Raw genomic sequence first — 20951 nt, forward strand, 5'->3', positions numbered from 1 at the left:
TCTGTTTCAGCAGAGCAGAGTAAGAACAGAGCAAATGGGGCAAAGGAAAGCTGGGTGAATAATGTCAACAAAGATGCTTTGCTTTCCCCAGAGCTAACTGGTGTTGTGGAAGAGCCAGAAGAAGATGCAGCTACAACAAGCCCAAGGTAAGACAGAACTTGTGAGAGGCAGATTATTGCTTAATAGATACACGGTTTCTATTTGGGGTCATGAAAATGTCTTAGTAATGGATGGTAATGATGGTGATGGTAACACAACCTTGTGACTGTAATTAATACCATCCAAATGTACATTTAAAAATGGTTAAATGGGAAACCATTTAACCCATTACATGTGTTAAATTTAATGGGTTAAATTAAACATACACATGTGCAACACAGAGTTTGTGGGACGAACTGCTGCAGGTGGGATTCATCATGGCTTAGTGTACTGAATGGGCAAAATGGCCGGCTATGAATACAAATGCCAGACTGTTCTGTTCTCATGGACATAGGGAAATCAGTGGTGTACGAGAGAATTCTGAGCCCTGATTGGGACAAAGCCTGAATAGTATCCTTTCTCAGTTTCCAGGATTTCTAATAAATCTGAATTTTAAATAAAATTAAACTATTAAGTGGTGATTTCTTCTAGCACCAGCAAGAGCTATTTTGTTTTTGTACTAAGATTTCCCCTTGGAGTCAAATGAAAGTGTATTTTAAAACAAATATAGGGGAGTAAGTCATTTCTGGGAAGAGAGGAATGATGATCAAATTGCAACACCCTGATGCAATGGAAGAAACTCAAGCTTGGGAGGTAGACATGAATTCAAATCCTGAATCTGTCATTTTTTATCCATTTGACCATGGGCAAATCATTTCACCACTCTGAGTCTATTTTCTTAACTATAGACTAGGTATCTTACTATCTATCTGGAAAGGCTGTGGTGAGAAGTAGTGGTAATTTATATGTAGAATACTTGGCACATGGTAGGTTCTAAACAAATGCTTCCTAAAAATGCAGATTGTCTCAATATTTCAGTCTTAATTTTTTAATGTTTTCCGTTCACATTGTTATCTGACCAATCAAAATGTATATTTGTACATCCTTTCTAAGAAGTAGCCAGTGGAAGGCTATGTCACCATGAACATTTTGAGGCATGATGATGCACTTTTAGGTATTTAAGGAGCTTTCCCTTGGAGTCCATTAGGTAAAGTTGTTGATCTTTGGTGGGAAGAGGAGATACGTTTTTCCCCTAGCTCCTCAGTGGAGACAACTTGGTCTCTGACTAGGGTGAAGTCATTGTATTTGCTGTTAGTAGAGCCACTGAGTCAGGGTCTGAGGCGCAGGCCAGAGGAACAGGGCTGTTTCCAACAATTGAAGGGGGAGGGTATATGATACAGGTACCTAGAGGCATTTCAGAGCCAAATATGAGTAAAGTTATATCACATGGGTAATGGAATACTGACTGTATTAATGTACCCATTATGTATCCATTTCCTTGTTGGAACAGCGATCACTTTGCTTTCCATGTTAATGGTAGGCTACACTGGTTCCCCACTGGGCCGCTCTATAATATTCTGCTCTATCTGCAGTGGCCATGTTGGCTAGAGGTTAGAACACCTTACCAATTGCCACCAACTGGTACTGTGACCTTGAGCTGGTAGTGATTTAACTTCTTGAGCCTTTGTCTTCTCAACTTTGAAATAAGAGTAACTATTGGTTGCTAGTAGATGAGTGAGAATTTATCTAGCTAGTGAAGGTAGAATTCTTAACTCAGTCCATACATAGCACAAAGTAGGTGCTCAGTAAATGGAAATGTGGGCTCTTGCATATACACGGATATTTCAGGAGGCCCGGGAACAGTGTGCAAAACCCTACCTTTCCCCTTTGATGACTCCCCAATTACCAGCTGCCTTCAGTCCCCCTAATGGAGTGAAGGCCTCTTCCATAGGGAAGTATAAAACCTTAAATATTAGGAAACGTTGGAGAGGGAACACAGCCACTTAGATTCACCACAACTAGGTGAGAGCAGCAACTAAGAGCCAAGTTTAATGGGGGATAGGGAGCAGCAGAGCACTGACCACTTAATGGATGTGGGTGGAAGTGCCATAGAGGGAAAAAGGGGAAAAATCAGAGATGTTAAAGACAAATGTGACTCATTGCACAGTTTTGTCTGGGGCAGATTGCCTATACTTCTCCCAGGAACTGATACCATCCCAAATGGCCTGAAGGAAAAGAGATGCCTCTGTCCTCATATCCCACCCATTTTCCTCATGGTCCCATGTAGGCTGGCAGATATTCCCCCATTCTTATTCACTTTGAGGTTAATAATAATATAGCTTCCATAATTTGCATCTGCTATTTAATGTATTCCAGTATGATCTCAGACAAGTCTTTTGGGTCTTATCTACAAACCAGAATGGAGTTGCTTCACCAGGATGTTGTGAGACTAAATGAAACAGGGTGTGGGATCCACTCAGAACTTTTCAGGAATAAGGAAATTGACAATTTCCAGATGGCATTATAATTGAGTTACTATCACATGGTTGAAGCGTGGTTGAGAAGGCAAGAATAAAGATGTTAGATGTTTCCATTAAGCTTTGCTCATTAAAGGCCCACACTCTAATACGTGGGGTATGGATGGTAATCATCTAGAAGCATAGAAGGGACTGGTTTTTACTTCCTCCTTTCCATGTCAGACTTCACTACTTTACTCCGTATCAAGTTCCTGTAATGTTTCTCAACTATACTTTAACCTTTGTGAACTGGGTGTGTTAAGTGTATTTTGGGGCCTGTGCTTTTAGACTAAGTGAGCTTCAATAGAATGACTCAATACCTGTCAATATTTTCTTAACTGGGGGAGTCAGGGATTGGGGAGTGTGAGGCAGCCATGACTGGCTATTGCAGTTTCTGAAGGAGTTTTTCTAATAGGCTCTGTGCAAAAGTCCTCTCTGTTGTGGCCACCATTCTTTGGGGTCCAGCCCTTGAAGAATTAAAATGCTGTGGGTACCCAGCATGTACTCAAGCATTGGAAGCTTTCTAAACTCACATTTGTTTGCTCGAGGAAGCAGAGAGAGGAGTGATAAGCAGAGGAGCTGAGAGCAGCATTTTGTCTAGAGTGGTGAAGTACAATGCTGAATATTCATAGCTGTAGTTCTGGTTACTGATTTTCAGTTGGGCAGTGGTGTCCAGACCAGTGCTTCCCAAACTGTTTGTAGGGATGGGCAAATTTTTTTTTTCCCCACTAGTCTAGCACAGATTGATACCCTTTGTAGAATATAGTGAAAATGAATTAGTAGAAAAATGGAATAGAGAAAACAACAAAGGTATGCAAAACATAACCAACTCATCATGTGCTGGAATGGCTCAGCAAATGGTTGTAAATGTTTCTAAATGCATGCTCTCCATGTCTGTACTTATCTCATGTGGACAGCTAACAAACAGTTCATGGACTGGCACGGGTCCTTGAACCATGCTTTGATAGCACACCATTCCCCCAAGAAATAATTGTGGATCCTTTACATGATAATCCACAGGACATGGCAGAGCCAAGGTGAGGAGACATGTAAGAATATGAGACTCTCTTCCATTTGGGTCAGGACCCTGCCTATAAATGAAGTATAATATGTGCTGACTATAAAGGTAGGCCTGTAAGGGATGAGCTGCCCACCCTTTGTAATTTGAGGTAATGTGTTCTGTAAAAGAGATTTGTAACCTCTGTTAAACAAGGCCTTAGGTAGTTCCTTAACGGTGCTTCCTTGAACTAAAGGAGACTGAAAATAACTTACCTTTTCACTTCTCTTTCTTTATTCTTTTCCTTTAAGATTGCCTCTCTGACGACTGGCTCCTGTGGAGATTATATGCTCTTAACTCTATAGCCAGCAGGGCCAACCTAGGCCTTTGAAGAAAAGACAGTTTCTCAAGTCCATTCCATGCTTCCCAATTCATTTCCCCCTGGCTCTTTTTCCCACATGTTGCCACATTCCAGTATCTCCCAGTTGCCTGGTCGTCACCTTTATTCTCCTTTGAAGGTACCTAATATGCCTTTTACCATAAAGAATGCTTTTTTTAAAAAAATAGCTTAAGCTTGTATGAATGGAATTTTTTTGGCATCTTTCTTTTCTAAATCATTTCTGAAACTCCCTACTGAAGCATGAATCTAAACCTGTTTGTGTCATCCCTAACACACAGCCCCAGTAATCCTTTGCATCTGCTGTATAGCACAGATGAGAACACTGAATAAGGCAGGCATTGGCAGTTTGCCAAGTGCCTGGTCCAGTACTCTGGAGACTTCCTGTTAGGCTGACTCAGAGTTCTTGATGGTTCCTAAAAGATTAAAGAATACCCTGTCTGTGTGTCCTGATAGGGATCAGAGTTTTTAACTAAAGGAAGCAAGGTCTTGAGTAGAAGTAGAGTTACATATTAGGGGCAGTGGGCTTCTTGGGGCCCTGACTTCACACTGAGAAGGTGGGAGCCTGCTCTGACTGTATATAAACGAGGCCTAGTAATAGATATCATCATTCAGAGGGCAGTGACTGCTTTTCTTACAAGGAGCAGGGGATACGATTAGCAGACCTGGGCCAGAGGCAGATGAGTTAGAAAGGAAGTCCAGAAGAAAGACAGTGTAAGACTGAGGGGTGGAGAAAAATAGGACAAAGAGAAGAAAAATAGGTATGAATGGAAAGGATGGAACCATTAATCCATAGGTTGGTTACCTTTGCTTTCAGGCTACTTATTGGATATGAAGCATTTGAATGTCCCTGTTTACAATTGATTCAGAACACTCATTTAATGTCCTCCTGTAGCACCCTGTAGAAGAAATCATTCTGTAGGGCCACTCATCCACTTTTAATTCAGCCCTTTATTCCTTCAGTCAGCAATTACTGAGAATTTATTGTATACAGCATGGTAAGTAGGAATTCCAGGATGACAAAGATGTGGTCTCTGTCCTTGAGGATTTCATCATTTGGATAAGGCTGACATGCATAATCATAAATTACGAGATGGTATGATATGTGCATTTATAAGGCTGTGGGAGCAGAGAGAGTGATGCTGACCATGCCTAGGTTGGAAAGGGGAGGTTGTTAAGGAAGCTTCTGGAGATAGTCACATTTAAGGTGATTCTTGGTAGATAAGAAGAGTTATATTAGTTAGACTTGGAGAGAGGGCAGTGCAGGCAGAGGGGATGACGTAGGAATACGGTATGGTTCGGCATGTTGGGGGTCTAGAATTGGTATGGCAGATATGCTATGGAAATGGTGGGCAATTATGTGAAAGAGGAGGCTGGAATAAGATTGTGAAGAGTCTTGAATGTCAGTCAAAAGGATGGACTTTTTCCTCTCAGTCACAAGGAGCCACTAAATCACTTTTTGATCAGGTTTTTTTTGAAAAAATATTTTTATTGAGAAATCTTCATGCACATACATTCCATACATGGTGTACAGTCAGTGGCACACAATACATACATTGTGTATTCATCACCAGGATCATTTTTTAGAACATTTTCATCACTCTAGAAAAAGAAAGAAAAAGACAAAAGGAAAAACTCATGCATACCATACACTCTACCCCTCCCTCTTAATGACCACCAGCATTTCCATCTATCCAATGCATTTTGCCCTTTGTCCTTCTTTTTTTTTTTTTGCATGGGCAGGCACCGGGAATTGAACCCGGGATCTCCGGCATGGCAGGTGGGAACTCTGCTGCTGAGCCACCATGGCCCGCCCTCGCCCTTTGTCCTTCTGATATTTATTTATTTTTTTATCCATATTTGTTTTACTCATCCATCCGTACCCTGGAAAAAAAAGATATCAGTCACAATGTTCATAATCACACAGTCACATTGTAAATATTATATCTTTATACAATCGTCTTCAAGAATCAAGGCTACTGGAATACAGCTCAACAGTTTCAGGTACTTCCCTCTGGCTACTCCAATATACCATAACTAAAAAGGGATATCTATATAATGCATAAGAATAACTTCCGGGATGACCTATCGACTCTGTGTGAAATCTCTCAGCCACTGAGACTTCATTTTGTCTCATTTCTCTCTTCCCCCTAGGTTTACTTTTTACGGCCATGTTTCTGGCGCTGTGTGGAGACAGAGTTCAATTAGGGTATTATAGCGGAAGTTAGGTGAAAGATGATGAGACTTAAGCAAGGGACTGGAGAAAAGAGGAAAAGTTTGAATGTATTTAAGAGATAAAATCAATTAGAAGGAATTCGAGGTGTTCATAGGATACTCAGAGATATGTAAAAGTTGTTATTTGGTTGACTTGATGAGGAGTTCTTATTGTGGCCTCTATGTCATAATTGCCCAAGGAATTTTTAAAAATCCAGATCTCCAGGACTGAGAATGTCTGCATTGTTCTCTCAAGGTTGAGGACCTGAATCATCTTCATCATCACATCCCAAGCACAGCACAAGATGTCTAGCACACAGTAGGTACTCAGTAAACATCTATGGAATGAATGAATGTCCTTACCCTGTCTTGTTGTCCTTCATCACACTTATTGCCACCTGATGTTATATATTTAATTTTGTATGTGTTGTTTGTCCCCACTACCAACAACAACCCATAAGGACAAGCACTATGTTTTGTTCATTGCTGTATTTTGTTTTGTTCACTGCCCTTTTATAGGGTTCGCAGGGGGGTGAGTAGAATAAGAAGGTAAAAACATGGAAATCAGTAAGTTAAAACTAAATCTTCAGCTGTGAAATACATTGTTTTCCACACATGCTCTCTTTTTCCTAAAAGACTTTTGTATGAATATATACCCATCCTCCCCTCCCAAAGGTATTAGCTATTCACCCTTATCTTAATAATACCATCAGTGTAAGGCACCTACCTTACTCCCAAAGGCAGGGTAAAGATGAGCCAATCTACAGGACAAATCATTCGATATTTCTTCCTTGGAATGCTAGTTCTTCCAGTGACGTGAAGATTTCATTTCTTGGAGACCTGCTCCACGGAATCATTTATTTATATTTAGCTCTTAGAAGAATCCTTCTGGATCCTATAGGAACTCAGATTTTCCCAAATCAATTGTGCTAGAAATAGTTTCACTGTGGCATCAGAGTCACACTATGCTTAGATAAGAATATTTGTGTTAGAGAAATCTGTAGCATGAAGTGTAGTAGCAGTAAAGGACTGTGTATGCCGAGACATAATATTTTACTTTAAAAAATACCAACTTAAAGGGCTTGACATCACATATTTTTTCTAATTTCCTTGCCTCACTCCATTCCTGAGCCATTACTTCATTTGCTCATTCATTCAAGCTTCATGTGAGTTCCGACATGTGCCAGCACAGTTCTGGCTTTGGGGATGAGACATAGCATCTGCTTCCAAGGAACTCACATCCATATGGGCTAAATGAATATGTAAGGACTAATATAAGAGAGAGAGGTGAAAACAATCCCTTTTAGAATTTGATTCTGGTTCTATAAATTGTTTTTTGGGGGGTGGGGGGTGAGGATAGAGCTTCTTGATGACTGATTCAATCTCTTGTGATTGGTCTGTTGAGGTCATCTGTTTCTTCTCTGGTCAGAATTGGTTATTGATGCCTTTCTAGGAAGTTAACCATTTTCATTTGCGTTTATAGTTTATTAGCATATAATTGCTCATAGTATCCTCTCATTACCTGCTTTTTATCTCCAGGGTCAGTGGTTATGTCCCCTCTTCCATTTCTGATTTTATTTATTTAAAACCTCTTGCTTTCTCTCTCTCTCTCTCTCTCTTTTTTTTTTTTTTGCCAGCCTAGTTAAAGGTCCAGCGATATTATTGATTTTCTCAAAGAACCAACTTCTGGTTTGGTTGATTTTCTCTATTGTTTACATATTCTCAATTTCAGTTATTTCTGCCCTGATCTTTATTATTTCTTTCCTTTTGTTTGTTTTGGGGTTAGTTTGCTGTTCTTTCTCTAATTCTTCCAAGTGAAGTTAATTCTTTGACTTTTGCTATTTCTTCTTTTATAATAAAGGCATTTAAGGCAATAAATTTCCCTCTCAGCACCACCTTTGCTATATCCCATAAATTTCGATATGTTTTGTTTTCATTTTCATTTGCCTTGAGACATTTACTGATTTCTCTTGTAATTTCTCCCTTCATCTATTTGTTGTTTAAGAGTATGTTGTTTAGCCTCCATATAGTTGTGAATTTTTTCAGTCCTCTGCCAGTTATTGATTTTCACTTTCATTCCATTATGATCCAAGAAAGTGTTTTGTGTAATTTCAATATTTTTAAATTTATTGAGACTTGCTTTGTGACTCAACATAAAGTTTGTCCTTGAAAATGATCCATGAGCACTTGAGAAAAATGTGTATCCTGCTGTTGTAGGGTGAATGTTCTGTAAATGTCTATTAAGCCTTGTTCATTTATCATATTATTTAAAATCTCTGTTTCCTTATTGATCCTCTGTCTAGATGTTTTAGCCATTGATGTGTGTGGGGAATTGAAGTCTCCAGCTATTAAGGTAGAGGTGCCTACTTCTCCGTTCAGTATTGTCAGTTTTTGCCTCATGTATTTTGGAGTACTCTGACTCTGCATAAATATTTATGATCGTTATGTCTTCTTGTTGAATTGTTCCTTTTATTAGTACATAGTGTCTTTTTTTTGGTCTCTTTTAACTGTTTTACATTTGGAGCCTAAGTTTTTGGATAGTAGTATAGCCACCCCTGCCCTTTTCTGTTTATTGTTTATGTGAAATATCTTTTTCCAACCTTTCACTTTCAACCTATTTTTGTCCTTGGGTCTAAAGTGAATCTCCTGTGGACAGCATATAGATGTTTTTTAAATCCATTCTGCCAGTCTATGTATTTTGATTGTGGAGTGTTTTAATTTGAAAAGCTGTCAGAATACCAGAATATAGAAACAGAATGGCTTTTAAAAGGGGAATTTATTAACTTGCAAGTTAACAGTTCTAAGACTATGAAAATGTCCAAATTAAGGTGCCAATAAGAAGTTACCTTCACTCAAGAAAGGCTGATGCCATTTGGAACACCTCTGTCAGCTGGGAAGACTCATGGTTGGTGTCTGCTGGATCTTTAGCTTCTGGACACCTCTGTCAACCGGGAAGGCAAATGGCAACATCTGCTGGCTTTCTCTCCTTATTTCATAGGTCTTCCCTGGGGGCATTTTCCTTCTGCATCTCCAAAGATCTCTTACTGTGTGGGCTCTGTTAGCACTGAAGCTTTTTCCAAAATGTTTCCCTCTTAAAGAGCTCCAGTAAACAACCCCACCTCGAATGGGTAGAGACACATCTCCATGGAAACTACCTAATCAAAAGTTACAGCCCACAATTGGGTGGCTCACATCTCCATGGAAGCAGTAGAAAAGATTCCACCCAGCAATAATGAATGAGGATTAAAAAAACATGGCTTTTCTGGGTTTTGCAACATTCAAACTGGCACAGAGATTTTAATCCATAAACATTTAATGTTATTAGTGTAAATGCAGTACTTTTTTCATCCATTTTATCTTTTGGAATTTATATGTCATATCTAATATTTTTTCTCTTTTTACTTTTACTGATAGTCTTCATTTCTGCGCTCTTCTCCAGACCTCTCTCTCTTGTCTTTTCCTATCTGCCTGTAATACTCCCTTTAGTATTTCTTGTAGAGCTCTTAGTCACAAATTCTCTTAGTGACTGTTTGTCTGAAAATACTTTACTCTCTCCCTTGTCTTTGAAGGGCAGTTTTGCTGGGTATGGAATTCTTGGCTGGCAGTTTTTCTCTTTCATGGTCTTAAATATTTCTCACCTCCATAGTTTCTGCTGAGAAATCCACACATAGTCTTATTGAGCTTCCCTTGTATGTGATAGATTGCTTTTCTCTTGCTGCTTTCAAAATTCTCTCTTTGTCTTTGAAATTTGACAGTCTGATTAGTAGGTGTCTTGGAGTGGGTCTATTTGGATCTGTTCTCTTTGGGGTATGCTGCATTTCTTGAATCTGTACTTGTATGTCTTTTGTAAGAGATAGGAAATTTTCAGTGATTATTTCCTGCTTAGTTTTTCTGCTCCTTTTCCCTTCTCTTCTCCTTCTGGGACACCAACAACACATATATTCATGAGCTTCATTTTGTCTTTCAGTTCCCTGATACCCTGCTCATATGTTTCCATTCTTTTCCCTATATTTTCTTTAGTGTTTTGGATTTCAAATGTCCTCTTCTCTAGTTCACCAGTTCTTTCTTCTGCCTCTTCAAATCTATTGTAGGTCTCCACTGTTGTTGTTGTTTTTTTCATCTCTCCTTTTGGGCCTTTCATTCCCATAAGTTCTGTGATTTGTTTTTTCAAACTTTTGAGTTCTTCATTAAATTCACTCAGTGTCTTCTTTATATTCTTCCTTGATTTGATTTTTTATGAGATTTTGCATGTCTATTCAAACATCCTGAATTAGTTGTTTCATTTCCTGTCTCTCATTTGAAATGTTGGACTGTTGTTTGACTGGGCCATATTTTCAATTTTTCTAGTATGAGTCATTATTGTTTGCCGGTATCTAAGCATTTGATTTCCTTAATTAGTCTATTAGGTTGTTTTCACTCTTTTACCTAGGGTTTTCTTGTTGGATGGCTTTGTTCTCTATCTGTTCCTTGGCATTCAGCTCAACTTATTCTAGACTGCTGGCATAGCTTCTGTTCGATCAGAATTTTTCAGTTCTTGTTTTTCTATTTCTTGTCTAGCCTTTATGGAGCCTTTTTTTCTTTTTTTTTTGTGAGGAGGGTCACCTTTTCCCAGACCAGACAGGCCCATGTCTTAGGAAGAGAGAGGAACTGGTATCAAATTACCTTGAGGGTAGGGACCCAGCAGGTTGCCAGACTTTCCTATGAAGCCTCTAGAGTCTGTGCTTTTCCTCTCCTATCTAGTATATGGCACTTGTCTACCCACAGCTTTCCTGCCTTTAATTCAGCAGCCTCTCCCTGCCAATGGTGTGGTTGTGAGAGAAGCTGAGGTAGTAGGCGGGCTTTGGTTGCTTCTCTTTTCTAGCCCATGGGGCCTGAATTCCCTGAAGGAGGGTCTCCAATTGAGCTGGGCCCTGCCTCCCTTTTCTTTGAGAAGATACACCCTTTAGGAATTTTATCCCTATCCATCTATTTACTTTGTCTCTCAGACATGCCTTAATTCCATCCTTGCCTGGGGCGGTGCTGGAGCCTGAGAGTGCTCACAGTTCTATCTAATGAGCTCCTAAGAAGTTAGAAAAAATAAGTTTCTTCAGAGCTAGACCCCCACTCCCTGGATTTGCCAATCAAGAGTATAAGTTGGTATATGGCTCTTTGTGTCCCCAGGTTCTTGTGTACCCCCTTTTCTTGGGGTCCATCCCTTTTCCAGTATTTTGTGCTGTCCTACTCAAAAAGCTTCTGTGCTTGTTTGTTTGTTTTCTCTCAGCCCCGCCCCTCTTTCTGCTAGGGGTAGGGATGGGGGGGACTCCTGGTTCCTTTACTGCTTACGCCAGGCTTATCTGTGCTCAGGGCCTGTTTCCAGTAATCAGAATTTGATAACTAATTCCACAGTTGGCACTTGGTTGAACTAACTTCCTTGCTACTAGTAAAGTCTTTCTTTTCCCCTCAGGAAACCAGCCTGCTATGCCCATGGGGGAGGGGCACTGGCCTCTGTGGCCTAGGATACTTACAGTTCTGTGTGGGGTCTCAGCTGGTCTGTGCATTCCAGACTAGTGTATGATGTATGTCCAGTTGATGTTCCCCTCAGCAGTTGTTCCGTACAGTCCCTGGCTATTTACTAGCTGCTCTAGAGGACAAACTAAATTCCACACCTCAGTATTCCATCATCTTGCCCCACCGCCTTCTGGTTCTATAAATTGTTAATATATAAGCTAAAAAATGTCTCAGAAGAAGCCATAAGATGTCTGCTGTTACTTTGAATGGGGAATGACTAGTTATGGTTCAAAAATTTTTAAGTTATGCCATGTGCTCTAGAGTTCTTTATAACTAGCTAAAGTAGAAGGAAGATAGAGTGTACAGTTTCCTATGTGGTGTGATTTAAAGACTGCTGTAAAGCCCTACCTCTTCCTCATTCATTTATAAGGCTTCAAAGACTTGTGTTAAAATGCAGACATTTTTAGGAGGGGGACCCTAATGCCAATATTATAATCTAATATTGTAATGATCTTCCTATTAATGAAATTAAAAGTTTAAAAATCCCATTGTTTAGAATTTATTGAGTATCTTTTATATGCAGGACAGAGTCTACTAAACACAATATCTATTCATTAGACACAATATCTGGCAATAAAGAGACTATATTTTCTTAGGAAAATTGTTTCATGTGTAGAAAGAGGCTGACTGCATGACCTAAATAGTGCCAGGCAGGGAGGAAACCTAATCCAAATTACCAATAAAATGTGCTGTAAGAATTGAGACAATGGAACCTACTCCTATTGGGGCTAATACAGGAGCATCTTCACGAAGGAGGTGAGATTTGGACTGGGCTTGGAGATGGTAGGGGAGATCTGAGCAGAGTGTACGGAGAATAATTTTAGGGAATGGGTGAGGGATAGATTGAGCAGAGGCAGCAAAGAGTCTGAGGAGTTTCTGCGGCAGTGAGTAGACAGACCAATTGGTTTGGCATGAAGGGTCAACAGAAAGGAAGAGTCGGAGGAACAATATTGGGACAGGTGATCCCTGATGCCCTCCTGACTTCAGACTTCATTCCACAAGTCTCAAGAAGCTGGAGAAAGGTAATGAGCAGAAGAGGGACATGGTCAATGTTATGTGTCGGCCACTCCAGATTAGTGGTGGAATAGAATTTAGGCATTAGAAAGCTAGATATGAGGCTAATGTGGTTGACAAATAAAGGAAGTGCCAGTACAGGTGGATAAGAAGAAACAAATGTGAGAATAACTGGGAAGGAAGAATCACCATCACTTGACTCCATTCTTGCCATAAAATGCTTCCAAGCCATTTAAATGATTGTCTTTGGTGTCAGACACACTTCTGTTCAAATCCCCAGCTCCTCTTTCCCTAACTGTGATATTGAGCAAGTTATTTAACCTCTCCAAGCCTCAGTTTCCTCATAAGTAAACTGGAGAGAATGGTACGTACCTCATAGGGATGTTTCAAGGATCGAATAAGAGTGGTTGCTGCAATGATTATGCGCAGCATTGTATTTCTCAAAGGAAGCAAAGCCAAAACTTAATCTAGAAAGTAGCTGTGTTTTCAGAGTCAGGGTTCGAGGCATAAACTATTGTTTCATTTGTTTGGTTTTTGCTTTTTCTGAAAGACTATTGTTTTGATTTTTCCTAATTTTGAAAACTTGTGAACTACAGCTGAGTATCCCACCTTCATCCAGTGAATGCTGTGAGTTTCTGGTACTTTAGTGTGGGACCATGTGTTCTGACTGCCTTGTTTCTTCCTCTCTTTTGTTTTCTGAATAGCAAGAACAAGGACATTTTGTTGAATATCTAATAATGTACCTCATTGTAGTTTGGCAAACAACAGGGATCAAAACAAAACAAAGCATGGTAACCGGCCAGCTGTTGGCCCCCTGGCACTGACTTAGTTGTCCTTTGTTTATTTAGTCATTCACCAGGTGTGTACCAGGCACTCTGCAAGGCACTGTGGGGGATCTAAAGATTGTCAAGGTACTCTTCAGGGATCTCCCAGTTTACTCTGAGAAATTATATATATATATATATACACACACACACACACACACACACACACACACACACACACACAGTATGAGGCTACATGGTAGATATGAAATACAAAGCTCCATAAAGACTGGTTTTATCTCTGGACATTTGGGGATGGGGGCCTGGAGTCACAGGAGCTGGATTTCCAGGGCACAGAAGGAGGAGAATGTGAGGTCCTGCTTGTCCTTTGTGTGTGGTGGGTGGGAATAGAAAGGAAGATTGCAGAAGGTGGGTGTTCCATGGAGACACGTCTGAGCATCATAACTTGGCTGAGGTTCTCTCCTTACTATGACTACTCTATTTACTAAGAGAGATGATAGAAAACACTCTGGGAAACTAAGTTCTGAGAAACAGCATCTGTTATAAGGATCTCGTTCTTCATATCACCCATTGACTTCCTAAAATGAGACTTGGGAGAGATTGTTGTCTGGTCCTGAGCTATTGGCTGTTTTTATCTTATACTGTGAGCTCTATCAGTGACTAGTTTTCTTTTTTCACAACGGCTGCTAGGTAACTTGATTCAAGTTTGTGGTCATCCTGTTGAAGCACTAGAGGTCTTCCTGTAATGTGTTTTTCTATTAGCCTTAATTCTGGCTCCATTATAAATTCTTGCACTCATTCCCTGCCCTTACCCCCATCCTGGTTTTTTTTTTTTTTCACTTCCTCACCCTGGTGTGATCAGCCTATATTTTATAGACAACAGCTATATTTCCTTTCTTGAACAATGAGGGGAGTAATGAAAGGAAAAATAGCTTCCTTAAGAGTTCAGCCTTTTCCTGGGTTGAAGTATAAAAATAGTTGGGTGCAGAGGTATGGAAAGGAAATAAAGCTTCAGGAATATCTGCCTATCAGATTTTAATGACAGTAATCTTCGGCAAAGCTCTGTGACTTTGGGGCAAGTTGCCCCCCTCCCGGGGCCTTGTTTCTTTTGCTGCACAGTGAAATACCAGCACCCGCCCAGGTATTTTCTAAGCTCTTGGCTCTGTGATGCCACCAAGAGAACTGGTGTTTTTAACAGGACAGGGTGGTTTCAGCCAATAGTGGTTTCAACCAATGCCTGAGGCAAGGCCACTGGAGCAGGAAGTATGGCCAGGTTGTTTATCACTTCTTCCAGGGCTGCTATGACCTCTCTACTCTTCTTACTCAGTAGTCAAGGGAGAGATTGTTCAGAATGCAGCTTGCTAAAATCATTTTCCCCCCATTCACTTTGTCTCTGGGGATTGCTTACTCTCACTTGGGGGCTAATCTGTTGCTTGGATAGGGAATAGTGATTTAGAGAATCTTCTTCATTCCTCTAAGCTGGCTCCAGGTTTCTAACTTCTTGCAATCTTCTGAATGGTGCCAGTCCTTATCCCTCTTGCATTTGAATAAAAATTCACCTGGCCAGCCTGGTAGTTGGTCTCCGTGTTCCAGTAAGTTACCCAACCCACTGGCTTTCCATGTACAGGAGCTCTTAGATCTGCTGTTTCTTCTGTCCTTTTGCCAAGTTAATTGTCCCACCTGAGTCTTTTCTTTAGTTATTTCATTCGTTAGAGTAAGCACTGCCATTATGCCCTGCCCAATTGGAGTAAAGCCCTAAAATATTAGGGGGCTTAATTCAGCATTGACATTCCTTCCTTGAGATCAGTGACTCACTTTCTGCTCAGTATCTAATCTCAGCTTCTGACTTTGAGACTTGAGTTCATTTCTACAAATTTAAATTGCGAGCCTCCTGAGCTGAGTGCCTGGAACTGTGATAAAAGTTTCAAAGCTTTCCCGTAAATGGTTTCATCTTGTCTCCAGCCTGTTTTCATTTCTGCTCTGCCATTGCCTTTCCTGTACTGCTTCATCATCTCTAGGCCCTATCTCTTTTCCTTTCCTGGCTCTTTGGTTTCACACACTTTCTCTGATAATCCTACCTTAATATCGTTTAGGTTCAGAAGGATTATTTAGCCTTGCTGAAAGGGTGAGTTTTAATCTCTGAATTATTGTTTCTTTTGCAGTTCTAATATGCTAAATCCAGCTTCCACTGTGATTGGTATGTACCAGGAAAACACAAAGAAGTCACTTGTGTCTCAAGCTAAGGTAAATTGAACTTAGATATCAGAAAACTCATTTTTGGTGAGAATGCCTTTTTTTTTCCATTTTATCAGAGCACTAGGAAATAAGGAGGAATTGTATTCTTTTTTTTTTTTTTGGTACTTTTACTGCTCAGTGTAAGAAGTCACTATTGTGGTATAAAAAGTTAATGAATACTATATAACTGCATTGCTGAAGACCCAGATTTCCTGCCCTAGAGAGTAAAATGTCTGAAGCTATTTGGAGCTGCCACTTTTAAGCCTATGGACTATGGTGTTAGTTCCATGTCAGTCCTTATTCCTACTCATAGCTTTCTGAATCTCTATTAGAGGTCTGCTCGTGGGAGGGAATTGCCAATTTAGGAAAAATGTAGACAGTAAGCATTGGTATTCAACACTGATAAAAATTCTCCATTTACTGATACCCTTTTCTATTAGAATCAATGATCATAATGACTATGAAACACTTCAAGTTATCTTGATAAGTATTTCTAAGTCCTTATAGAAGAGGTCAGTTCCAATTCTATTTAAACAGCTTTAATCTAGTGCAATGAGGGTCTAGTATAGTAGAAAGCACCCTGGTGGGACCTGATTGGAGCCCAAGGTTTTTCCTGACCTTGACCAGTCTTTGTTATACCCAACTCCAGGTTCTCTCACCCATAAAATATGGGGTTTATATTTGAAAGCCTGTTTCTGATATTCCTCGTAGGACTCTGGAGTTGAGTGTATTTTATGCAATTTTAGTTTCTTGTATGGCATATATAGTAATTCTGTGTTAACCAGGTTAATCAGGACAATGATTTTCCAAACATACCAGATAATAGAGTTTACTGAATAAGACTATCAAATATCGGAGCTAGTAAGCCTTTACTAACACCGAGTTGCCATTTTGACATTTAAAGTGAGTTTAATCAACAATATTTTTTCCCCAGCAAAGGAAGAATCCATTTAATAGTTCCAAGTTGCCAGAAGATCACTTATCTCCACAAATCAAAAATGAACAGACAAAAACTGGAAGGGCTGGTTTATTTCAGACTTCAAAAGAGGGTAAATATTATTTTTATGGACTAAATATTTTTATCTTTGTTATCTGTGGACTAAAGGAAATTCTCAGAGTTTCACTAAATAACTTCCAAGAGAAAGTGAAAAGCCCTGATGGTTTTCTTACTCTATGCCCATTTGTTTCCTGTCAGAAGGAGAGAAAGCAGAAACTTTAGAAACTGGAAGTTCATGCATTATAGTCTTAGAATTGTTTTGTGACCTCCATGCCTGTGTTCCCCATCAAGGAATTGGGAAATTTTTTGACCACAGGCATTCTGTCATTCTTTTAACAGTATTTATTGAATGCCTATCATGTACAGACATGGCTCTCTGTTTAAAATGGAAAAAATTTGCCTCAAGAAGAAAAGGTTACTTGACAATGTTTTGATTTCCTAATCTGTAATAATCAGCCCTGTCTTCCAGGAGCATTTGATCAGGCTTGTGCCCTAAGTGATTTAGGTCTCTGTCTAATGGAATATTGGTCAATTTACCATTCTTAAATCACATTAAGAGGAAAAACTAGATAATTAAGATTTCACGAGTATTAAAGATTGGTTGAGGGGTAGAAAATTAACAATTGACCAGTGGAGTTAGGGTTTTCAATTAGTATGTTACTGTTTGTGTGGGGTTTTTTAAACAAACAAAACATTTAAATATTGAGATTTTCTTTTTTAAAAATCGAGTTCCCTTTTCTGATCTCCACACATGAATATTTTAAGTGACTTCTATTTTTTTCTTCTCTTTTAATAAATTTTCTTCTTATTCTTCTTTTTAAACTTTGAGTATAAAATACCACAAATTACATAAAGCACAATAGTCTTAAGTGTACAGAGCAATGAGGTTCATGTATGGATTTTTAAAAGCTTTTCATATTGGAGTTTCACTTACACTACATATGTTATTGTCTTTAATACCTTAATACTTTTACTTAATTTAGGTTAAGTTTATGATAGGTATTTTACATTATAAAGTTATTCTCCATTTGTTATATGACCCTAATGTGCTTTAATTTTCAGAGTCAAAAGAAAAATCCTCTATCCTGGATATTTCAAGCCAAAACTTAGAGAAACCAAAGCACACTTTTCCAGGGCCTGTGAATAAATCCCAAATCAAGCCGCCGATCCCCAAAGCAAGGAAAATGATCTATAAATCAACTGATTTAAAGCAAAATGATAACCAGTCTTTCCCTAGACAATGGGCAGACTCCCTGAACTCCAGAGGGGCTCCGAGAGGGATCCTGAAGCGCAATTCCAGTTCCAGTAGTACAGACTCAGACACCGTGCGTTTCAATCAGAACTTTGAATCCAAAAGCAAAATTGTGTCACCCAGTCTAATCATTCCTGAGAACATTTCTGAGAAGGAACATTCTTTAGGGGATGACTTATCCACAAATTCACTAGAGCCACTCAAACATGTGAGATTTTCTGCAGTGAAGGATGAACTTCCACAGACTCCCAGGCTAATCCATGGCCGGGAAGTAGGAGAATTTAGTGTTTTAGAATCTGACAGGCTGAAGAATGGAGCAGAAGTTGCAGAAGACATAAATAAGTTTCAGAATGATCCTGTACCTTCTCAAGACAGAAAGCCTTTGCCCTTTGTTCATCAGTCATCCTCAAGCCCAAGGACATCAAAAAATGAAACACATCAGCCAACAACTTCTGGCTCTTTTCCAATTAATGGGTCCCCTACTCACTCAGAAGTTTTAACTAGAAGGCCACAGTCCTTTGAGAATTCACCCACCATCAATGAACATGAAGCAAAGTCATCAGAATTATCAAAGCTTGAATCAGAATTGTCCAGTAGCCCTGCTGGTAAGAGAGTTGTCCTTACCAGGTTGTAAAAGCCGACATAGTAGGCTTGGAATGGCCGTACCCAACCAGACCTGAAGAAACCCAATTTTGCCACTTAGACATTCTAGTTTGAATTCAGACAGATGCCAGTGGGGAATGCGTATACCTCTTAATGGGTTTGGCGGTTTTTCTGAGTCACCAATAATTACAAGAACCAGTAGTTTCTAGTCAATTATCCTTTACCTTAAAAAAAAAAAGTAATTGAATACAATATTTAGCCAAACAAATTACATTGTTTTAAGTTAAATCAAGGTGTGTATAAAGATTAAGAATTAAAGAAATACTAATACCTTCATATAGAGTTAATATATTATTGCTAACCTAATGCAAATTTACCAAAAGAACATTTAATCCGAAATTGGTTTCCCTTTTAATATCAGAAGCACCTTCACTTACTTAGGCTCAGAGGATGGGAAAATAGAGTTTGAGTACTTACTCTGAAAAAGCCTTAGACTTTGGCCTGCCTAGACCTACCCCCCACCCCCCAGCTTTTTGTCATTTGAGTTTAAAAGCAGTACAGGTTTACCCCTTCATCTGTTGGGAGTTGAGAACAAATAAGGATGCTGCTTTTTCCTGTTAACTACCTGTTCTAGTTCGCTAGCTGCCGGAATGCAATATACCAGAAACGGAATGGTTTTTTAAAAAGGGGAATTTAATAAGCTTCCAGTTTACAGTCCTAAGGCCGAGGAAATGTCCCAATTAAAGCAAGTCTACAGAAATGTCCAATCTAAGGCATCCAGGGAAAGATACCTTGATTCAAGAAGGCCGATGTGTGAGATTTTCTTTTTCAAAAAATTGAGTTCCCTTTTCTGATCTCCACACATGAATATTTTAAGTGACTTCTGTTTTTCTCTTAATTCTCGTTTAATAAATTTTCTTCTTATTCTTCTTTTTAAACTTTGAGTATAAAATACCACAAATTACATAAAGCACAATAGTCTTAAGTGTACAGCACATTCAAGAGTTTCTCTCTCAAGTGAGAAGGCACATGGCAAACACAGTCAGGGTTTCTCTCTCATCTGGAAAGGCACGCGGCGAACACAACATCATCTGCTAGCTTTTTCTCCTGGCTTCCTGTTTCATGAAACTCCCTGGGAGGCATTTTCCTTCTTCATCTCCAAAGGTCACTGGCTGGTGGACTCTCTGCTTCTCATGGCTACATGGTTCTGCTCTCTCAGAATCTCCTGCTTTCTCCAAAATGTTTTCTCTTTTATAGGATTCCAGTAAAGTAATCAAGACTCACCTAGAATGGGTGAAGACACGTCTCTACCTAATCCAGTTTAACAACACTCTTGATTGAGTCACATCTCTAGGGAGATGATCTAATTAAAGTTTCAGACATACAGTACTGAATAGGGATTAGAAGAAAAAGCTGCCTTTACAAAATGGGATTAGGATGAAAACATGGCTTTTCTAGGTATTTCAAACCAGCACACTACCCTTCTCTCAAAGGTAGTAACTCCCAGAGGATACCTCAAATTACTTTCCCATACCTCTACAATTATTTCTTAACTTTTTTGTTTTAAAAACAGAAACAATGGGGGAAAATCATGCTGTGTACTCTCTGCCATCTTCAGTAAGTCTGCATCCAACCTTATGATAATTTCTTATGGTCAGGAAAATTTATAAAAGCAGCAATCAAGTTTCTAACTCAAATGCTTTCTTTCTTCCCCCTCCCCTTCTCAGTCTTAGGTTGAAGCTGAGCCACTTTTCCGTGAAATGATGAAAGGGCTAAGATTTTACCCCTCCTCCTCTGAACATTTTAAATTGTTTAAACGCAAAAGAACATTGTTTACAAAAAAATTAAAAATAGAAAGTTCATTTTCAAGAAATAAAGGAAGTAATTACTAAAATTTGAGTAAATAGTAACAAGTAATTGGATGATGGTTACTGAAATGTTCAAAAGAGAAAACATTTTTCTTTGGTAATATTTCCCCCTATAGTCAGTAGAAAAAAATTGGTAAACCTTTCTTGTTTTTAAAGTTGCACGTGCTTTCCCTCACACTGTCTTTAATACTTTGTATTAATCCCAACTGACTATTAAATTCTGGGAGGAAGGCATCATTAGCTAACCCCATTTTAATTGATGGATAATCCTTCTGATCTCAGCGAGTGCTTATACACAAACTTTTGCTTACTAATTTATGCCCTATTTTTCTCCCTGCTTACCTCAAAAAAGTATGTGCAGTTAAATAATGGAACATAAGTAGAAGATAAGGACCCCCCAAATGGTAAGCTGTAAGTATGAAAATCATAAGGGTCTGACTTTAGCTCTGAGCTTTAGGGTAGCCAATTGTCATACTTATTATCAGCCTAGAAAAACGAAAACAAAAGAATTCCTCAGTGGAAACAAAACATTACCTGGCAATGAATT

At 39.2% G+C, this 20951-nt stretch overlaps 1 protein-coding gene across 26 annotated transcripts in view; it reads left to right on the forward strand.

Annotated features, from left to right (window-relative positions):
- The window catches only part of SYTL2 (synaptotagmin like 2), a 120522-nt gene that overhangs the window by 66445 nt on the left and 33126 nt on the right, over positions 1-20951 (forward strand). For 17 of the 26 annotated variants that reach the window (XM_077113370.1, XM_077113369.1, XM_077113372.1 and 14 more), the window contains 4 exons: positions 11-146; positions 15612-15693; positions 16619-16733; positions 17744-18538. In XM_077113370.1, the coding sequence (XP_076969485.1) occupies positions 11-146; positions 15612-15693; positions 16619-16733; positions 17744-18538 (1128 nt within the window). Of the gene's footprint in view, positions 1-10; positions 147-6321; positions 6427-15611; positions 15694-16618; positions 16734-17743; positions 18539-20951 lie in introns of all 26 variants that reach the window. The other 9 variants (XM_077113373.1, XM_077113397.1, XM_077113398.1 and 6 more) reach the window with 5 other exon arrangements.

Source organism: Tamandua tetradactyla, chromosome 8, assembly GCF_023851605.1.
Source record: "Tamandua tetradactyla isolate mTamTet1 chromosome 8, mTamTet1.pri, whole genome shotgun sequence".
NCBI lineage: Eukaryota > Metazoa > Chordata > Mammalia > Pilosa > Myrmecophagidae > Tamandua > Tamandua tetradactyla.